This window comes from Oreochromis aureus, linkage group 19 (assembly GCF_013358895.1).
Source record: "Oreochromis aureus strain Israel breed Guangdong linkage group 19, ZZ_aureus, whole genome shotgun sequence".
NCBI lineage: Eukaryota > Metazoa > Chordata > Actinopteri > Cichliformes > Cichlidae > Oreochromis > Oreochromis aureus.
Genome location: NC_052960.1, coordinates 10,244,298 through 10,263,996, shown reverse-complemented (window position 1 = coordinate 10,263,996; position 19,699 = coordinate 10,244,298). Strand labels below are relative to the sequence as shown.

Sequence of the window (19,699 nt, the reverse complement as noted above, 5' to 3'; positions counted from 1 at the left end):
ACTTTCAGTACCTGCAGAGGGCAGCAAAATAGCTACACTGTTGCCATTTTTAAAAAGTGAAGAAAATGTCCTTTAAAGTTGCCAAACACACTGCTGGAGCCATTTTAATGAACTTATGTTGCACTTCTCAAACTTTATTTTAAACTGTGGTGGAGATGTCAAAGTTTGGGATGCCAAATATTACAAAGAAATATTTCTAAAATAGTTTTTCCATGAGAGTAAATTTTCTCTTATGAAACCAGTGTCAGCTTGACTCGAGCATGCAGATGTGATGATGTTTCCAGAGGTTCTTAGTTTATATATTCGATTACAAGCAATGTGGAAAAAATAATCTCACAGATCCACTGCCTGCTAAAAAATGCTTTTAGCAGTATCATGTATAATCGAGAGATGTCCTCGTTGAGTCTGCATTGAATCATTCTTGTTTTAATATTTACTTTTGTCACCTCCATAATGAGATTGCCTATTTTATACAACCTCCACATGAAAGGAAAGTGAGAAGATCATTTGACTGTTTCATGCAATAGTTAATGATACAAACACAAACATTCAGAACTCACAGCACGGCACAGTTTACTTGCTAGTCATTTCATACAAATAGTAGAAAGAGGATTCGTATCTGAAGGAGACAAACTGCATCACATGTGCCAGACAGGCTAGATGTTGATACACAGAGACTGATTTTCTGAAAGGTAAAGGTGTAAATAGTCACAGAGTCGAATGTGTCAAACATCCCATTAAAAAAGTTTTCACTAACCTGTTGGTGTTTAAAAAAAAAGACTTCAGTAATCACGTAGTTATAGAAAGATATTTAGGTAAAGTTGGAATAAACACAAAATAAACAACTTAAAAAAAACATTCCAATATACAGGTGGCGTCTAGTGGTAGGCGTAGTTTTTTTTCTTTTTCTGTTTTGTTTTTTTTTGCTTTCCTACAGAGCTCAACCAACCCACAAACCACTGAACAAAACATCTGGAAGTCCCAAAAGAACCACATCCATATTTTTCTCATTTTATCTATTTTTTTGTTGTTACACATCACAACCCGACGACGTGGTAGGTTGACTGCTTGTCCATCATGTCTCTAGGTGGTTATCATCACACTCCTCCTCCTCATCATCCCTTTTGTGTCATCTAAAAGCGCAGAACCCTTCAACATGCCGCACACCCCCTCAAAAACAATTGCACCGCTTTAATGGTTACACTTTAATTTTTGCACTCTTTAGGTGCCGTTCGAGAAAAGGGGGCAATGATCGCCGTGCCCTCCTACTAGAAGATTTCTACGTGTTTTGAACGTCCATGTTCAAAGTCCCCACACTGAGAAGACTGCTGAAGGGATGTGCCAAGTTTACAAGATGGCACAGAAGAACTTCTTCTCCCTGAACGGGTTCTCCGACGCTGGCACAGGTGACAATAGAGGGTCCTCTTTGGCATGAGCTTCGCAGTATGACATCAAGTCTGCTGCAGCTTTAGACACCTGCAGTTACAAACACACACACACAAGCGTATCAGTTCAAGTTGGCATGCGCAGAGTGGAAATACACAAGTCCAGTTTAATTCAAAGAGTTAAATGAGAAGGTGGATGCTTGTCTTTTATCTGGATGGCAAACGCATAGCAGCATGTAGGAGCTAGATCCTGGTTAGCTTAGCTTTACCAAAGAACACCTATAAGTCAGTCTCACCTCTTAGCACTACTTTAAAACTCACATTATTTCATCAGTAATTCTCACAAACTACCACCATCATCATGTGACTTGCTCTTGCAATGCCTAATGTTAAATTTCGGAGAAAGTTAACCAAATAAATCATCTAATCATTCTGATCTTACACATCTATGGAAGCCAGTTTCCACCACTCAAAAAAAAAAGTATCCATAAGTCGAAATTACGAGTTATTTTCTTGAAATTTCAAGTTAATACGTCGAAATTTCGAGAAAATAAGTCAAAATTTCAAGAAAGATAACTCGAAATTCGAGTTATGGATCCTTTTTTTTTTTAAGTGGTGGAAATGGGCTTCCATACTCATCTGTACTGATAGTACTGTGCAAAAGTTTCTTCATGTTTTCTAATAAAAATGGGAAACAGTATATGTAGAGTATATAAATGCAAAACCTGTCCAACCACCTTTATGCTACAACACAGCCTGAACTCTCTTAGGCGAGCTTTCTAGTCTTTAAGAAGTCTTCAGGAATAGTTCTCCAGGTTTCTTGAAGGACACTCGAAGCTCTTCTTTGGATGTTGGCTGGCTTTTTGTTCCATTCTCTGTCAAGATGACCTCATATCTAGCTCTAGGTCTGTGGGGAGGCCTGCCAATGACTCATAGTGTTCCACTGTGTGTTCTTCTATCCAGGTATGCTTTTAGTGCAATGACAGTGTGTTTGGGGCTTCTTGATTCCACCCTTCCAATTGAGACCATTTCCGATGAGGCTTCAGGGACTATTAAATGGAAGCTCCTCATACATCTCTCAGGTCCTGTTCCAGAACTTTGGTGATTTTTTCCTCTATTTCTTAAGGACATGACTTTCATATACTCATCTGCTGTAGCTAGTTTTTTAGGCCACCTCTTTTTTTGTCCTCCACTTATCCCGTTTTCTCACATTTTTAAGGACACACTGCACACCATGCTGAGATACGCCACGTTTTCAGCTAATAGCTCTTTGGGGATCACCTTGTTGGTGAAAGTCCAGCTCATTAAAACCAAAATATAAAGACATGAGAGTTCACTCAAGAGTTTTGCACAGTACTGTAAATCTGAAAAATAATAATAAAGTCACGTGCGAAAGCTGCGTTTGTCTGTTTTTATTTTAGCGTAACAGTGATTGGTGCTCCCTTTGTAAGTACAGTTTGTTGTTAATAGGCTTTTCACTTGGATACATTGACAAAAATTAAAAGCAAATAAAGTATTCACTGCTATTGTTTACCTTCATTAGCTCTGTAAAATTTTAAGCCCAATTGTAAACAAATACATGTAAGTTAACGGATGGAAAACTAATTAAAAACATAAACCACGAGGTGCCAGCCCACCTTTATCCTGTCGATGTTGGCTTCCATCTTCAGCTGTTCCACCAGCTTCCTGGCTTGTGCGATGCTGGCCGTGTTATTGCTCGCCATGGGCGCAATCAGTCAGGCCTCGCGTGCTCTGTCTGCCTGTAGGAGAAAGAGATTTAAACATCCCAAACATTTCAGCTCAGACGAGCACTATAATATAGTGTAACAGGCATGCAGAGAGGAGTGCTAGTAACAGATACCCTGTTTATTATCACATGCCTACGAACACACAAACCACAGACACAAGCATATTATTTATGGTGTCAGTTGCTAGGCAGCCCCTGACAGTAAGAGAGGGAGGCAGAGGAGGTGGGAGGGGAGTGTGGGGGTGGCGCTTTGTCCGGTACTAAATTTCAAAAAAGATAAACGGATAAGAAACATTAGAGGTTTCAGAAAGGAAAGGCTCTCATTATGCACAATATTTTTTGGTTCTTTTAAACATATGTGATGATACTCAGTCACAGTGTCACACAAGAGCACAGCGTCTGTCTCTGTCTTATATGTAGGACAATTCATGAAAAACACGGTGTGCAGCCATGAAAATTAACTACATTTTATTTGAAGTTTTTGATTTTTTTCAACATAACGGGATATTTCTTCTGTGAAAAAGTAAGCAACCTGGCCTCAGAAGCTATTATTGCCCCGTTTAAGCAGACATAACTCTTGCTGAAACTGGACTTTCCCTCCATATAAAAGCTGCAAGATGTTAAATTAAGTGCAAACTGTTTTTTACATGCCCTTGGTTTGAGTATATTACCTCTATCTGCAGGTAGTCTTGCTTACTCTCACAGTGCATGGAAGGTTGGCTGGTGATTCTAAATTGGCTGCAAGTGAGAGTGGTGTTTTTTTTCTCCTTTGACAGCCCTATGGCAGCCAGTAGACCAGCTGTACTGATGGATAAAGCAGGTGTACTTAAAGAATGGATGGACAGAGCCTCAGGAAATATCTACTTATTCAAATATCTTCAAGAAGACAGCATTTTTTTTAAATATAGATACACGTATTTTTTCTCTCAACTGTAGTTACTGTATTGAGTGATTAAAACTGTTCAAATGCTTAATGGGCTTCTTGCAGATCAAACAAATAATAAATGCCTCCTTGGAGAAGCTTCAGTGCTCCTCAAGTTCTCTCTGGAACGCCTCTGAAGGAGCACATTTCTTGCCACTATGGGTGATTAAATATTGGTGAAAAATACTTCTCAACGTGCTCACAGGTCTTTAGATGTGATGAAACTATTCAGCGTCTTCATTATGTTTCTCCACCTATTTATTCTTTACATTTGTCACCGTGTCCTGAGGGCCTCCCTTGACTTCTCCAGCTGCTTTGATTAAATGGATCAAGCTCTCCAAAACGGCTTCATCCTCGGTGTGCGATCAATCATCGCTGCAGCCCCCCCTTCGTTATTCGTCTGTGCACGCTGTGGTACGACTCAGCATGGGTTCAGCACTGATCTCAGTGAGGTGCTGGAGCAAAGCATAAACATTAACGCTCTGCGGTGGCACATCTGCTCCTCAGCACAGGTTCACGGGTTAATTCCATGTTATATTTGCAATGCTTTAAAGAGTGATTGTACTGAAACGAAGCAGAGAATTTAACTTTAAAGCGTTCTTAAATGGTTTACAGATGAAAAGAAATATCATGATTAAAAAGTACTACAGTAAGCTATTTAATCTTTGGAGTAAACTTAAAATAAATGGGAGAAAAACTAAAGCATCATGCACAAGAAGCTCCAACTGGCTTGTTTTTGTAATTTTTGCATGAGCTAAAACAATAAAATTGAAACCAATACAATGTAGAAGATTAATTATCAACACAAAGGTTAAAAATTTTCAGGACAGGAAGAGTACTTTTTCATTTTCCATTTTCCCCCTCCTCTAACCTAAGCTGGAACATCTCTGCACGATGTCAGCGCAAACCAAATGACAACGTGTAGACGATCCGTGAGAACAGCCTGCAGCAGGCTCAAAGCACGAGGAGTGGAACATAAACACGATGGTTTACAGTCACTGCAGCTGAGGGATCCTGGATGTTCTCAGTTTGAGGAGAACGTCACCTTGTAGGGTCATGGTGTGCCAAAAAACCCCCAATATCCATTATGAGGTTGCTAATCAAATCTGTTAGCTTTTTAAAAGCCCTTAAAGCAAACTTCGTTTTCGTCCCTCACCAAAATAAAAATAGGACAGAGAGTTATGATCGCTGAACAGAAATTAGTCTTTGGTGTCGTTTATATCAAGGCCACAATATTGTTTCAACACCCCTGGGAGACGTCAAAACAGGCCACCGTATCATCAGACTATTGATAGGGATAAATGTCACTCTGTAAGGTTTCTGGGATACGTGAAGAAAAGTAGGTCTTCCATTTTAACACATGCCAAAAAAAAAGAGCTACAATAGCCTATTTTAAGTAGAATTGCCAAGGAGAGTTGATGTTTTGAATAAACGCTGTACAAAATATGGAAGAAGCTAAATGATTACAGTCAAGTCCCCTTTTGTAATTTCTCAGTTTTTACATCCTTTTCCCGTCCTTGCATCCTCCCCTTGTGTCTTAGTTCACGTGAAGAGATGTGAGAAGATGAGGGAGAGACACGAGGAGAGGGGACCGCAGGTATCAGGCATTTAGCACAATGAGGCTTAAGCGCTTCATGTCAATTAAATATGATGTCTGGCACAGATGCATCATAAATTGTTTCGTTACAGCCCAACTAATGATGAGCATAACAGTGTTCGCGCCAGCTTTTATAATTAGGCCTGCTTTTAATTAAATTCACCACATGGCGCAATGTGACGAGATAGCGTACCTAGAGTCCCCGGAGTCCCTCTGTATTTTGCGTATTCCATCTGTGTGCCATGCTTGCTTTATAAATACAGGCTAAAAACACCAGTGGAGAGGAGGCCTTCTCTTGTCCTCCAGATACATTTTAGTAGCTGGGACATCCTTCAAATGGCACTCCGAGTTTAATTTTCAGGTCACAGGGAAAAGGACAGAGGAGACTACGAGGCAGAAATTTGAGAAATGTAAAAAGTTCACTTTTTATTTTACCCGCTAAGCTCTATGATAATAAAAGAAATGGAGGCGGCACATAAATTAACTGCGACTCTGGTTATTTACAGTTTTGGCAGATGTAATGCAGGAATTTCCCTGCTTTAGAGCTAAATAAAGTATACAGTCGTGTGGAAAATAATTTTTTTACTAGACTTTATATAGTCATGTGAGAAACTAAGCTTGTAGACTCGCCTTTAACGGGAAGTAAACATCATCTCCGCACCTTAAAAGTCTTTTAATATTTGTCTCACTCTTCTTTACATTATTGCTTCAGTCCTTTGAGGTTTGTGGGCACTCGCTGATGCACAGTTCTCAGCATTTCAACTGGCTTGTGGTCTGAACTTTGACTGGTCCACTGCAAGTACCTTGGTTGTTGTCTTTTTATAGACATACTTGTCTTTTTCTAATTGCACTTTCATGAACTTCAACATTTAACATGTTAACTGAGGCCTGTAGAGTCTGAGACGTAGCTCTCGGGTTTTTCCGAGGATTGCACAGCATGACCTTTGCAGGAATGTTGACTCCTGGGAAGGATTGTAGTATCATATTAACATGCACCTAAATGCTCAAGACTAGCAAACTATCAAAATGCTGATTTTAAAGGCGTTCCGAATTGATGATGATCAATTAAGTAATGATTGAATTAATTAAGAGCTCTTTATTCATTAGGAAGCAGTAAGGGTGTAGTTAATTAATCACAGGACTATATTTCATCTCATCAATGTTAATTTAACACATTGCTAAGGGATGAACCAAAAAAGCTACATTGCTTTCATGGCTAAAAATGGCAAAAACTTCTCCAAATGACACTAAAGTTAAAGCATGAATGTGGAAAAAAAATAGAAAAACAAAAAAGTAAGCAGCAATTGGGCAGAGCTGTCCCTGAGGCTGCAAGGTCACTTTCCTGTTCATTACTGTTGGAGCGTGCGAAAATGCCACCCTGACATTTTCATATCTGCTAAAGGAGGGCGGGGTGATGGTGACATGTAGCAGATGCACACTTTTCCTTCCTTCCTTCCTTCCAACCTACTTTCCTTTCCTTTCTGCTAGCTGCTTAAAATGCCATTCTGAGATGTTGCATCTGGTGTCATCATCCCGATAAGTGTGACACTGATAAATAATGCATTCAAATGGACAGAGGCCTTAACCGTGTAAGCTGTCGACAACTTTATGGCAGCTGTCACGATTAGTTCACAAACTCTTTGCAGTTGCAGCAAGAGGGCTGTGTCATCACCGTGCCCTCATGCCACAAGATTGAGAAAGATGTCGCCATTCGTCTTTTCTCGTCAACCTTCTTCCTCTCGCCTGGACGTACCTTGTCTACTTACTCCTCCGCGCTCTGCCCTGGTGCGCGTCTGCAGTTCAGTCAGCAGTTTGTGTCTGCCACACTCTCTGCAAACAAGGAGAAGGAAAGAGAAGGGGAGTGAGAATCAGAATCAGAGCTCTGCATGCTTTCAATCCCACATTCCAGATAAATTACGCCAAGGCATGTCTGTGTAGCCTCTGTCCTCTGATCACTGTGTGTCAGAATGTCACAGATAGCTCTTACAAACTGGGCTAAAGACAAATCACTGATGGAGAAACAGTGCACCACAGATGGATATGCAAGTGGAGCACAAGTGACAAGGCAAAGTCATTTATACTTTTAAAGGAAATATGCTTGAGAGAAAGATGAGAGGATGATTTTACAACAGCCATTTAGGCTATCTCAAAGATAGGGCGGGAACAAGGTAACATAATCTGCCTGTAGCGCCACCAAAACTCATCAGTTAATATTTGATCCCATTGGTTGATCCCAAGTTTAGTGTTGGAGGGGTTAAATGTGTGACTATTTTGTAGCCAGATCCTTAATTATAAGCACAAGTCAAACTTTTACGAGTCTGTCCAGGCTCATAAAATTGCGTGCCATGAAGGATGTCACCAACTGTCCTGAGAGATATGGGACTTTGTCATCATTTTAATCTATCAGACATTAGTGTGAAATGGTGACATATTTTTGAGTAAATTCACCTTAAATCAATGTCAAAGTGTGTGCCAAAATTGAGGAAATTCCTTCAAGGTATTCCATAGTATAATGTGGATAATTTGGCATTTGTGATATTGCATTTGTGTCATTTGCGTAGGTGATTTGCTATGCAGAGTGAGGGTTTATGGGTAGACAACCTATGCATGACATGCTTGCATGTGGTCCTCCATAAAAACCAACACTGGGTAGCCTGACTGAGATGACTCTGTGCGTAACTCAAGTGCTGATTTTGTAAAGTTGCCCAGAACAGGAAAGGAATTGCAGTGGAGTTCACAACACAGAGGGAGCAGGGTGGAAAAAAAAACATTAAAGAAGCACAGAAAATAGCTACAGTGGACAGTTTTTATTGTTTTAAACACTTGATTTCACTTTAGCCTTTTGTATGTTATAACTTTGCTTTCCCCCAGACCAGTTCCATGAACCATGTTGTTCCATGAACTATGCTGGTCCCTTAACTTGGAAACAGCTACCTCTGTTGCAAACATACTAATCCTCAGACTAAACTTAACAGGTTTTCAGCACGATAAGAAGGCTGATCGTTCTTCTGTCTGTGCAATAAATATGTACAACAGAGATCAGCTGTTTACCCTAGCTTAGCATAAAGACGTTTTACAGGCTTTCAGGAAGACATATAGAATATAAAGTGCTGTGTAGTGAGATTTAGATGTGCTGGTAGAACAGAAGTAGCCTAGCTATTTGTCCCCATTTGCAGTCTTTACGCTAAACAAAGGAACAGTGCTATCAGCTCTCCCATCTAGCTCTCAGCAAAACCACAAATAATGACACTTCTAAAAATGTCCATCTCTTCCTTTAAGTCTTCAGTGGGTGCTGACCCTAACTTTCTCTCTATCAGCCTGTTCTTTCTTCTTCTGGCCGTTCAGATTCATTCTTTAATGCATCTGTGACTCTGCATCTCGGTTCTGATAAATGGGCCAATTATCCTGCATGAGCAGATCTGCAGAGGACGGGAATTCCTGCCATCATAAATCATGGTAGCACAGCGCACAACATTAAAGCAACGTTACAATGAGGAATCCATTAACAAAACCTTGCCAACAGCTGCAGGATCCCTGAGCCAAAGTATTTTAGCAATGCTGAAGCTGCTTAGAGTTTAAATAACAAGCAAAAAGAAAAGGACTCTTGCAGTCTTGGAGTTCACTGTAGCCCCTCCAGATTCACTGGTGCCATTAATCTACATTGTTACACTGTGTTATCCAAGCGTCTATAATAATTTCATCTGCGCAGTGACTCTTAAACTAGCAGCAGGAGAGCTGTAGCAGGTGTGAAGTGTGTAGCGGGATGGTCTTGTAAAATCTCTTAATGGGAAATTTTATTTAGCTCTTGATTGCAAAGAAAATGTTTTTTTGATACTCCACTAAAAAAGTCAAATGCTGCTGCACATTCAGAGCAGCAGTCCAAAGTGTGCCAAGAAAATGTTCCCCATGGTTCAAGCTACCAGGGCCACCACCAACAGCCTGAACTGCTGATATAAAGCAGAACGAATCCACGTTTTCATCTTGTTTATGCCAAATTCTACCATCTGAATATTGTAGGAGAAATGAAGACTCTTCAGACCAGGCGATATTTTTCCAGTCATCCATCATCCAATTTTAGTCAGCCTGTGCAAACTGTAGCCTTATTTTTCTATTCTTAGCTGACAGGAGTGGCACTTAGTGTGCTCTGCTGTAGTACGTCTGCTTCAACGTTCATGTGTTTTGCATTCAGAGATGCAAACAGTACCTGTTGCCTTGCTATCAGCTCAAAGTAGTCTGGCCATTCTCCTCTGACCTCTGAGACCAACAAGGCATTTTTGCCCAGTGAACTTCTGCTCACTGAATATTTTCTTTTTTTGGATCACTTTCTGTAAACTCAGAGATGGATGGTTGTGTGGGAAAATCCCAGTAGAGCAGCAGTTTCTAAAATACTCAGACCAGCTCATGTTCAAAGATACAAAAATCATCTTTCTTCCTCGTTCTGATGCTCAGCTTGCACGTCATCATCTCAACCATGTCTACACGCCTCAATGCATTAAGTTGCTGCCATGTGATTGACTGATTAAATGTTTGCATTATGGAGCAGTTGAACAGGTGTACCCAATGAACTGGCCTGTGAATTTATTTGCTGTGTGTATCACCCAGTTATTCTAACTAATAACTGTTATTGACATTACACAATGGCAGAGTCACGTGACTAGTAACATGCGACTGTGTCATCATAAGTTTTATTTGTATAGAACACATGTTTGCTCACAGAAATATCCGGCTTGTCAATCAAAGGAATCGCTTTTACATCCGGGAACTTTCCAGAAATCATCTTCTGTAGGCTGCTGCGGGGATCGAGAGCAATATGACTCGATCGATAAAGTTTTATAATGCTGCATCGGTAAACACTGAATTTGCAAGAAATTAAACAACTAATTCAGCAGTCTGCTACCCTCCAAACCTTAAAGTTTGCTAGCTAGCCAGTTATTCACTGGGATGCTCATTTTGCCCAGAAAAAAGCGGGCTTGAAACAAAATGTATTTACTCAGGAAAAAATGACTCCTTAGTGTCTTAAGTACAAGTAAGTAAGTTCAAGTTACAGGAAAACCATCTCCTAAAGGAGACCCAAGTTTATCCTCTGTACTTTAAAAGGGGTTAACAAATTATGCTGAGTTTAGTTTTACTTAGATACTGAGACTGCAGTGAGAAGCACTATTTTTCTAATAGACTTCTCTACAATTAGACTTATTTTTGCAACCAGAAGAGTCGCCCCCTGTTGCCCATTAAGAGAATGCAGGTTTAAGGCGCTTCTGAATGTGCTTCGCCTGTCGGATCTGGAGGTTACGCTAAACTTTTAAAAGTGTGGGAGCAAAAACACGCTTCAAACAACATTAGCGCATATTTTAGACTACTTTTCCAGCCATATAATGTTGCCATTTTAGTCAAGTGCCTCTAATGGTGTGGTAGTTAACATACTTGCATGGTAACTGAAAAGGTAGCTGGTTTGATCCCACCCAGATGGGGTTACATCAGGAAGTAGAACTCTATCAAATCAAACAGATTCTGTGGGAAAACAAACACTTCTTGTGAGTTTGAAAATAAGCACTCATCTCATTTACTGTAGAAAAGAGAAAAAGCAGCTTTTTTATAGTAATGGCTGCACTAACTTTAGTAATTTCCTGCTTATTTTAATTCACTTTATGCTGTGGGAAAGTCAGGAAAGCCAGCCATTCTTAAAAAAGAAAAGAATAAAGTTGCTGAATTTGATTTCCTGGTGAACAGATTGTGTTGTCATATTAATCTCGCAAAGCAGCAGCGAGATCAGTGGATGAGAGACAAAGGGTGTTAAAATACTTAAGTCCAAGGAATTTGTTTTTTTTATCTTAATACTTGGGAATATCATTCCCTACTTTTAGACCAGTAAAGCATTTCTAGCTAAACTGTGGCGAGCGGGGAAAAACAAATGCAACATGTGAGTGGTGATCCATTTCTCTCCTTTGTTCCAGCCTTCTGCTTCCCGTCCCTCCCTGTATGGCAGACAGGTGTTCAGTGATATGACAGAACCACCCCCAGCATGCTCTGTCCTGCTGCCAACACCACCGAATCAATCTAACCCCTTCTGCCATCCTTCCCCTGACATTTGGAGCTTTTTTGAACCTCTTCCTACAGGCTTTCGGGGGGTCTGTGTTCGTGACGAGGCCCTCCATAGATGTGATTATAGTTGCTGCTCGACTCTGGGTGTCGCTGACTTAAAGGGTGATTAAGCGCCGCAGGAAACATCCTGGTGAGGAAAATATAATTCCTGGCCTGTCGAGAGTGACGATCTCTTACGTACTCCCACACAGGCTGGCTCTCGGCTCAGTTCTCCTTCCTTTTTTCCAACTCCTCTCACTTCTGTAGTGCATACCTTATTTATCCTGTCTTTTATTCCCTACACCATCCAAAGAGAGAAATTTAAGCAGCGAGGCAGGGAGTGTTCTGTCCTCTGTGATGCCTAGGGTGTGAAATCAGAGCGTGGTAATTAAAAATGTGTCCCTGGCTCAGCCATCTGGACCCTGGAGAGTCAGTGATTAACCTGCAAGGGTCTGCAGGGACAGCAAGAAGGCAGGAAGTAACCCCTGCTCAGAGCTCATTTGAAGGTCTCTTAAGGCCTGTCTTTACAAGAATGCAAACAGCACACCTTTGTCAAAGCCCCCTTACTTATTGTTGCTGTTATATTTAAGTTACACTCATAAAACCAGCAGATTTCTGCAAATTCTTGGTTATTTCTGAAGAAAAGTTCTTTTTTTGTAGTTTTTCTTCAAAAAAAAGTAAAAGTTTCTCTTCCCTAGTAGACAAATTGTCATTTAATTTTGCCTTTTTCAAACTGGCAAATTTGGGTTCTTAAGGCCTAGAGACCAGAGGGTGAAAAATGTCAACAGGTCCTACGGTCTCCTTTCACGTTCCTCAGGAACGCTGTGAGACTTGACAAATTGTCATTATATTACACCTCGGGAGTGAGAACGGGCTGCAAATGTATATTCCCCAACGAGTTCATGAGTGATTGCTGGACTTTGTTGGCTGTTGCCAAGTGAAAAGAGGGTTCTGCATCAAAAACCTCCTTCTGATTGCTCTGGTCATTAGCAGATTGCCGCACTTGTCTGCACGAAAGATGCAGACTTGTCTGTAAACACTTGCCATTTACTCTCTGAGCTGCAGTGAAGGGAGAACGTTCACCTTCAACGTGTTGCTTTAGCCAAGACATTTTAAAAGGCAGAGCTTTCACTTTGAAGTGTAATAGGTTGAGCCTTTCAGTTTCACTACCTCTTGGCAAGTATTTTGCTAGTGTTTGCAGACAAGTTGGTGTCATCCATACAAACTTCGATGACGACTAGCAACCAAGAAGTTACACAGGGTTTTCTGTGCCGTCCTGGTTAACTATGTGCCGCCCAATGCAGGGACATGTAAGCCAGAGGGCCGAAATCCACCCTATCCTCCCTGGCATATTGCATCCTACAAAAAACTATCTGTATAGCTCGCTACAAATGGCGGTATGCAATAAAATGTTATTTCTTTTCATATTAATCAAGGTTAGCTCGTAGCAACCTTAGAGAAGTATTTGCAATCCTTCCCATTGAGTCAGTATTTCATGCTTTCCTACCAAACAAAACCAATCCTAAACCTGGCTGCGGATTTTTTAACAATTCAGTTTTTCCATTTATTTCTGTAGCCTTGTGTGAGTGTGCAAAAGAATAAGTGTGCAAAAACTTCAGTCATCTGACTCTCATAGTATGACTGAGTAACTGTACCATCCTCAATGCGTCATAGGACACTGAGCTGCGATGTCACTGGGGAACTAAAGACGGCAAAGGGCACACTCAGCTAAAGAAAGATTTGCAGAAGTGTAAACAGATACTAGAGGACACCAAGAAAGAGAGAGAAAAGCAAATAAAAGCTGGAAATAAAGTTTGTCGGGAAGATGAAAGAGAGGATGTGGTAGCAATACCTTCTTCCAGAGTGGCTTTGACCGCAACAAGGAGAAGTACAGAAACATAAAACTGACCTCCGGAATTATTAATGAACACAATCAGGAAGATATTGACTGTTGACTGTAATTTAGCACGGATCCCTGTCCTTGAACAGGAGAAAGGACGCCCCTCCCTCTGCACGCAAAGACGAACCGATGAGACACAGAGAGCTGAACTGTCAGGTCATAACTGTCTGTGGAAATGATGCTGAGTGCGACAGCTGAATGCCCTTCTCCATCACAGTCTTCAGTTATACTGGGCTCTGAGTGGGATCTCAACACATAGCATCATATTAGTAGAAGAAATAAAGAACATTTGGAGGTTTGATCACAAAACGGCCCATTCAAGATGCCTATCCTTCACTGATAAGCCTGAAAACACAAAGAAATGAAAACATAGTGCAAGTTAATATCTGTACTAGCTAACTGAACATGCACTGACTGAGAAACGTGTGAAAACATTACGGGAAAATCTCATGTGAGCCACCAGAGTTGCGTATTTAGTACTAAAAGAGCACCTCAGTGCTGTGGATCTATATCGTGTGTGGGAGGGAGGCTTGTGGTTGCGTTTCATTCATGATTTATGAAAAATACACAATCCCCATTCAATATCTCTAAAGCCATTGCTTTTTTAATATAGCACTGTATAGTGAATTCACTAAGAAATAGAAAAGGATCCAAATGTTTCTTTCAAATCTTCATCATTTAAAAACAAAAACATGTAAGATTAAAACATTTTAGCTGCTAATTTAATCATTTAACCATTTAAAGGCCTAGCAAGCACGCAGCTGTAAATCTGTTTTATTGATTCAGTCACAAAAACCGTTTTTAGAATCTGTGTCAAGTGAAATAAATATTCATGATGACGATGATGATGATGATCATCAGGCTTATTTTTCCCCCAGCATTGTTTTAATTTTGGCACGTATTAGCTGCTTCGTGCTCCCTCCTCATGCCACTTCCTCCCGGTCAGACCACCACCACCCACGATCATTCAATGAGCCTGGACATCTGTGCCACCCCCAGGACGCCCCGCCCATCTTACCATCTCAGAGGCTGTGTGTGTGTACATATACTGTATATATGTGTACTGGGGGTAATCTAGGTCCCTGAGGGGGGAGGGGAGAAAGCAGTGGCCCAGGAAATGATGCATCCGCTGGGAGTCAAGAAGGCAGCAGGGAGGGGGCTTCTTTTGCTCCAGGGAGTGCAAATATGGTCTTTTATGTTTATTAAATCAAACAGCCAAGGTCCACTTGGTCACTGCTTCAGATTGAAGCAGTGACCAAGTGGACCAAGTCATCAGCCAAATAATGCTGCTGATTTTTGTGAAGGTTTTCGGGGGTAATCACTTTTACCCACTCTAAATTATACTAGGAATTAGACTGTGTGGTCGAATCTTTTGTGTACGTCAGTTTCTCTTCTCCGTGATTTCATTGACGGGAATCTGAAGGAGTTTTGCCCTCACTCATGGCAGCACAAACACATTTTTCCTCTGGAATTAATCAGCATGCAAGAGAATAACACAGCCAGATTCCTGGGCTGTTACCAATATTACAAACATCCGGGCTTGTGTGGATTCTGCTGAGGGACCATCACAGACGCTCACTGGCCTTCACTGTCCTTCTGGTCTTTCTGATCAGCTTTTACAAACTAAAAGCCTGGAAACTGAACACTTCTGATTGATTTGGACTCGAGTCAGACTTGCTGTAAATTTTATTTAAACACGTCTCTGTGAGATTAACCAGTTAGGAGAGACTTTAAACTTATATGACAGCTATGAGAGATGACAGACCTGAGACTTTTCCTCCTGCAGTGACCTCTGCCATGGCTTTAGCTTTTGCTGGATTTGCTCCTGGAGACCTAAAAACTGCTCCTGTGAACTTGAAAGTCGAGGATTTGAGTTGGATTGGATAAGACTTGCCTCTGGTAGATCTGGCTCACACCTAATTCACAAAAATACAAATGTAAATAACAATGGTTTTCTCATTGGAATCAGTGGTCTGCTGGGAAAATTCAGGCTGCGCTATCCTGCGCTAGGGTGGATATGTGACATCTGCCACCCACCCAACCACAAATCCATGGAAATAGCGCTCCCCAATGGCAGCAGCGGCACGACAATGCCACAAAAGTGTGTGACAGCTATGTGACTTGACTCTGAATACTTTCCCCACAACTTATACTTTGCCCTTGTTGTCTAGAGGCGTACTTTAAGAGGGTTAAAGTTATATCGTCCCAGTCAAGAGGGGGAAATCTAAATCTAAAGGGGGACCACAAGTCAGTGAAAGTGACTATAAGCAAAATAACAATTAGCAGTGGACAATGAAGACATAACAACTCAAACTACTCTGTTTTCAGGCAGTTAGTTGACCGTATCGACCGGCTGCCCGCTGCACAGCTACGCATGGTGGACATTTCTCTTTATATGCAGATGGGGCTTTAACTGTAAAAATTAGGTCTTGAGTTTAGACTGTAAAAAAACCAATTAAAGTCTAGTGACTTGGCTTGAGCTTTGTTTCAAAGATTCCAGACTTGATTTCCGCTTTCCCTAAACGACAGCTGAGAACACAGCACAGTCGAATGAGCTTAAAAACCAAAATCAACACTGTGAGAAGCAAACAACCGCTTTGAGTACAAAGGTCAAAGCCTTTAATTCAACATAATCCCCACCTCATGTTTGCTTTTCCTATGAAGTTACTTCAGCTCACATCTTAAATAAGGAAACTGACACACAGATGTCAAGGTTAACCGTAGTTTCTCACTTTACCCTGAAACAGAATCATTTTTCGGTGGAGGTTGCGAAAGGAGCAGGGAGAGGTCACCGTGCTCAACAAGGCGTACACCGCTCGGTTCCCCTTACTCTTTTTCAGTGATTCCTCCCTTACTCCCTTCGCTTTCTATTTAAACACTCGGCACTGGGGTTCTGGAAAACACTCAAGGTTTTGTGAGGCATTGTGAGCCGCTCTTTTAGTCTCAACATCGATGCAGCTGAAAATGTGGCCTCGGAGCAGTTCCTCTTTGAGGTACAGTACGACCCGCCTGGACGCGAGCTCTTGCGTAATTCCAGCTCGCAGTGTGCATTTGTAATAGGCCTGGATATGTAACACAATTGCATGCACATGATTGGGTGATTTAACGTGAGCTGTGCATGACGATGCCTTTGTGTGACGGGCTAAGATCGGGGAAAAACAGCGCATCTGTGTTTGTTTTCTTGCTTTTCTTTTGAATGTGTGCTGCTGTCAGCAACTATATAGTCTGTAAGCTACATAAAAAAACATCCACCACCACCCCCTCCACCTCCTCCCTCCCTCCTTCTCCCTCAGCCATCTGCCTGATACAACCACTACATCCAGCTTGTGTGTTGTCAGCTCCTTTTTCCTTTCCTCAATGGAGGGCTAGGAAGCCTCACGAAAAGCTTCTGGGATAACTTTCGGCTGCTTCCGTCTTTTGCATCTCTTCCTGCCAACCACCCCCTCCCTGCTTTTCATCCACCTCTTTCTTTGCCTTTTCCATCCCTTCTGCTCAGGCAAATATCCCCTGAAACAGATGCCCTTAATTCCTCTGGCCCCACATTATAAGATCTGCCCAATCCTGAGGCAAGAAGGAGGAGTGAGGAATAAGAAAAGCAAGGAAGAAAGCCCACTCTCCTGTTTTCTTTCGCTGTTTAATATCTTCGATATTAATATCTTCGATATTAAACAGCGGCTCACCTCTGAGGAAGGAGCTTTTTAGTGATTTTAGAGGGAGGAGGGGATTCCATGACGTAAACCAGCCAGCAGCATCAATCTCACCCCTCGAGTGCTGACAAAAAAGACATCATGGATATGTAACCCCCCCCCCCCCCCTCCTCTGGAACACACCCTGTTTCAGATGCGATTAACCCATATGCCACCAAATTGCAAAAAATAAATAAATGACAGGAAGCAAAAATGTAAATAAAAATTCAGCCTACCTTTACTGTGGTTGTGTGCTCTCCTTCCGTGAATCCAAATGCAGCCAGTCATGTGGAGTAGCATCCACACGTTCTGCCTTCTGCTGATCTCTTTCTGTCACACACACACACAGAGGCAGCCGATTACATCCACGCTCACAACACACACTCCTCTATCTGTATGCCTTTCGCTCTCGCTCTCTCCCTCTCTCTCTGTGTGTCTACTCCCGCTGAGATCCTCCCTCCTCACTGCTGCTCTGAGTCTCCACCCTTCAGCAAAACGCTCGGGCTCCAAGAATCTACCCTCCTCTTCATCCTCCCTCCCTCTTTGTGTCTTTTCTTTTCTGCTATTAGGACACACTTCCTCCGCCTCTCAGAGGTCCACAGGAAAAGCCTTGAGTGTCTCTCTAAACAGCTGCAATAAACAGATGCATACCAGGACAGCCGACAGTCTGGATTTAAATCTTGAGAAATTTCAGTGGCACTTTTAAAAAAAGCATCCTTACTGATGAGGGCTACATAACTAAAAAAAAACCAAAAACATCATCTAACAACATCACATCCTGTATTGCATGCACGACACATGCCTTCTTGCCACAGCGGAAATGTTTAATCATCAGTCTACTTGCATATCACAGCAAAGCCAAAGATCAAAAGATTACAAAAAAAAAAAAAACCCCAGAGCGCTTCAGCAACCGTACACCAGATGTGGAGCAAAAAACACAAAAAGTGCGCTGTACATTTGGGAGTACAGAGGTTTTCTGCATGTGCTGGATACACTCAATTTGGGCGAGTGGGCTAGAATCAAAAACTGGTTCTTACCCTTAGTACTGGCAAACCTAACTGACATTATCTCACTAACGCAACAGGCCCCAACAACTGGAAATGGTTTAAATATGCTGCACTTTGCACCATATCTTGTCACATTATCTTGATGGCGCCATGTTCTATATTATTGTGGGATTGGGACTTTTTTCTCTTTTCTCTTCTGCTATTTGCGCTGCAAAGGCACTTAGCAAACGACTGCCTGATGTGAAAGCCAGATTCTTAACTCAAATACACAATCGACAATAAACAAACATGTTAAAATCGGCATTAATGAATAAAATAGCTGTTTCAATTACTGTACGCTTGCATTTATCTGATTTCGTATAAGCTTGTTTTTCTATGTAATTGGTTAGTGTTGTTATTTTTATGCCTTTCCTTGCCGCTCCTGCGTTTAACAGCATAACAACCCATCCTAAGTTTCTGACAAACAACCAAGGGAATGTCTGGCTTTTTTTAACTAGTAAATATAATACATTAAGTTTTTGTGCCATGTAATTACTTCAGTGCATTCAGAGACAACAGGGAATTAAGGTGATTACAATCTTTACTCACCCAAAAATTGAATTTTAGGCCAGTTTCCTCTGTCCTGTTCAGCCATTAATTGATCTGGCTTGTTTTGGTGCCAGTTGCAACACTCAGTATCTCTTTTCATATATATTGAACCACTTATTCCAAAAAACAAACAAATAAACCCCAACAACAACTAAAATGCCCTTCAACAGCTGATAAATCAAAATTTAAAGAGTAAAGAAGAGACCGGAAAACCCCCCTTTAATCACAATATGAGTGTTGAGCAGAGGCACCACGTTGGCAACATCTGTTTGCCACTCTTAAAAACATAAAAACTGGCCATCCGAGCCGAGTCTGCGACCAATACAAGACTTTTAAGGCTGATAACAACACTAACATTTTATGATTTTAAAAATCAAACTGACCAATAGTTTGGGGGTTTTTTTCTTTCAGATGGAAGAAACATAAACAGCTTCCCTAAAATGTATTTGTTTGTTCTTGGGTGGGGTGGACAATGTAATGCAGCTTAAAAATAACCTTGTTTTATTGCCACAGTAACTCGTGAATTACTCAACTGGCTAAAAGTGTTTCTCCCATCTCTTCTTTACTCTTTAAATTTTCATTTCTCTGCTGTTATAAATGTTGATACTGATATATGAGCAAATAGCTCATTTCAACCGATATAAATTGGCTCCACTGGTACATCAACTGGGCCCTGGCAGAGTGTAAAAAAAGTAAATACATAACTACACATAACAAATTGTTTGCTTGCCTAAAAGAAAAAAAAATCAGATCATATATCAGAATTTTGGATTTGTAAACCACGAAATA

The 19,699-nt window shown here is 41.2% G+C and overlaps 1 protein-coding gene across 3 annotated transcripts; it reads right to left on the bottom strand.

Annotated features, from left to right (window-relative positions):
• Nucleotides 1–548: 548 nt before the first annotated feature.
• Nucleotides 549–17,790, bottom strand: LOC116318165 (guanine nucleotide binding protein (G protein), gamma 2). 3 transcript variants are annotated; one of them, XM_039603572.1, is made up of 5 exons: nt 17,552–17,790; nt 15,395–15,545; nt 7,405–7,481; nt 3,023–3,145; nt 549–1,476 (listed from the first exon to the last, which is right to left on the bottom strand). In XM_039603572.1, exons 4-5 carry the CDS (start codon nt 3,107–3,109, stop codon nt 1,348–1,350), a joined length of 216 nt encoding a protein of 71 aa, XP_039459506.1. In that variant the 5' UTR covers nt 3,110–3,145; nt 7,405–7,481; nt 15,395–15,545; nt 17,552–17,790; the 3' UTR covers nt 549–1,347. The 3 variants fall into 3 exon arrangements, with proteins under 3 accessions (XP_039459506.1, XP_039459507.1, XP_031592971.1); XM_039603573.1 differs by having other exon boundaries at nt 15,395–15,482; XM_031737111.2 differs by lacking the exon at nt 15,395–15,545.
• Nucleotides 17,791–19,699: the final 1,909 nt, after the last annotated feature.

Coding starts and splice junctions, on each gene's coding strand:
- LOC116318165 (XM_039603572.1), bottom strand. CDS start 3,109: ATGGCGAGCAATAACACGGCCAGCATCGCACAAGCCAGGAAGCTGGTG. Junction 1,477..3,022: donor CCAACATCGACAGGATAAAG/GTGGGCTGGCAC, acceptor TTGTAACTGCAG/GTGTCTAAAGCTGCAGCAGA.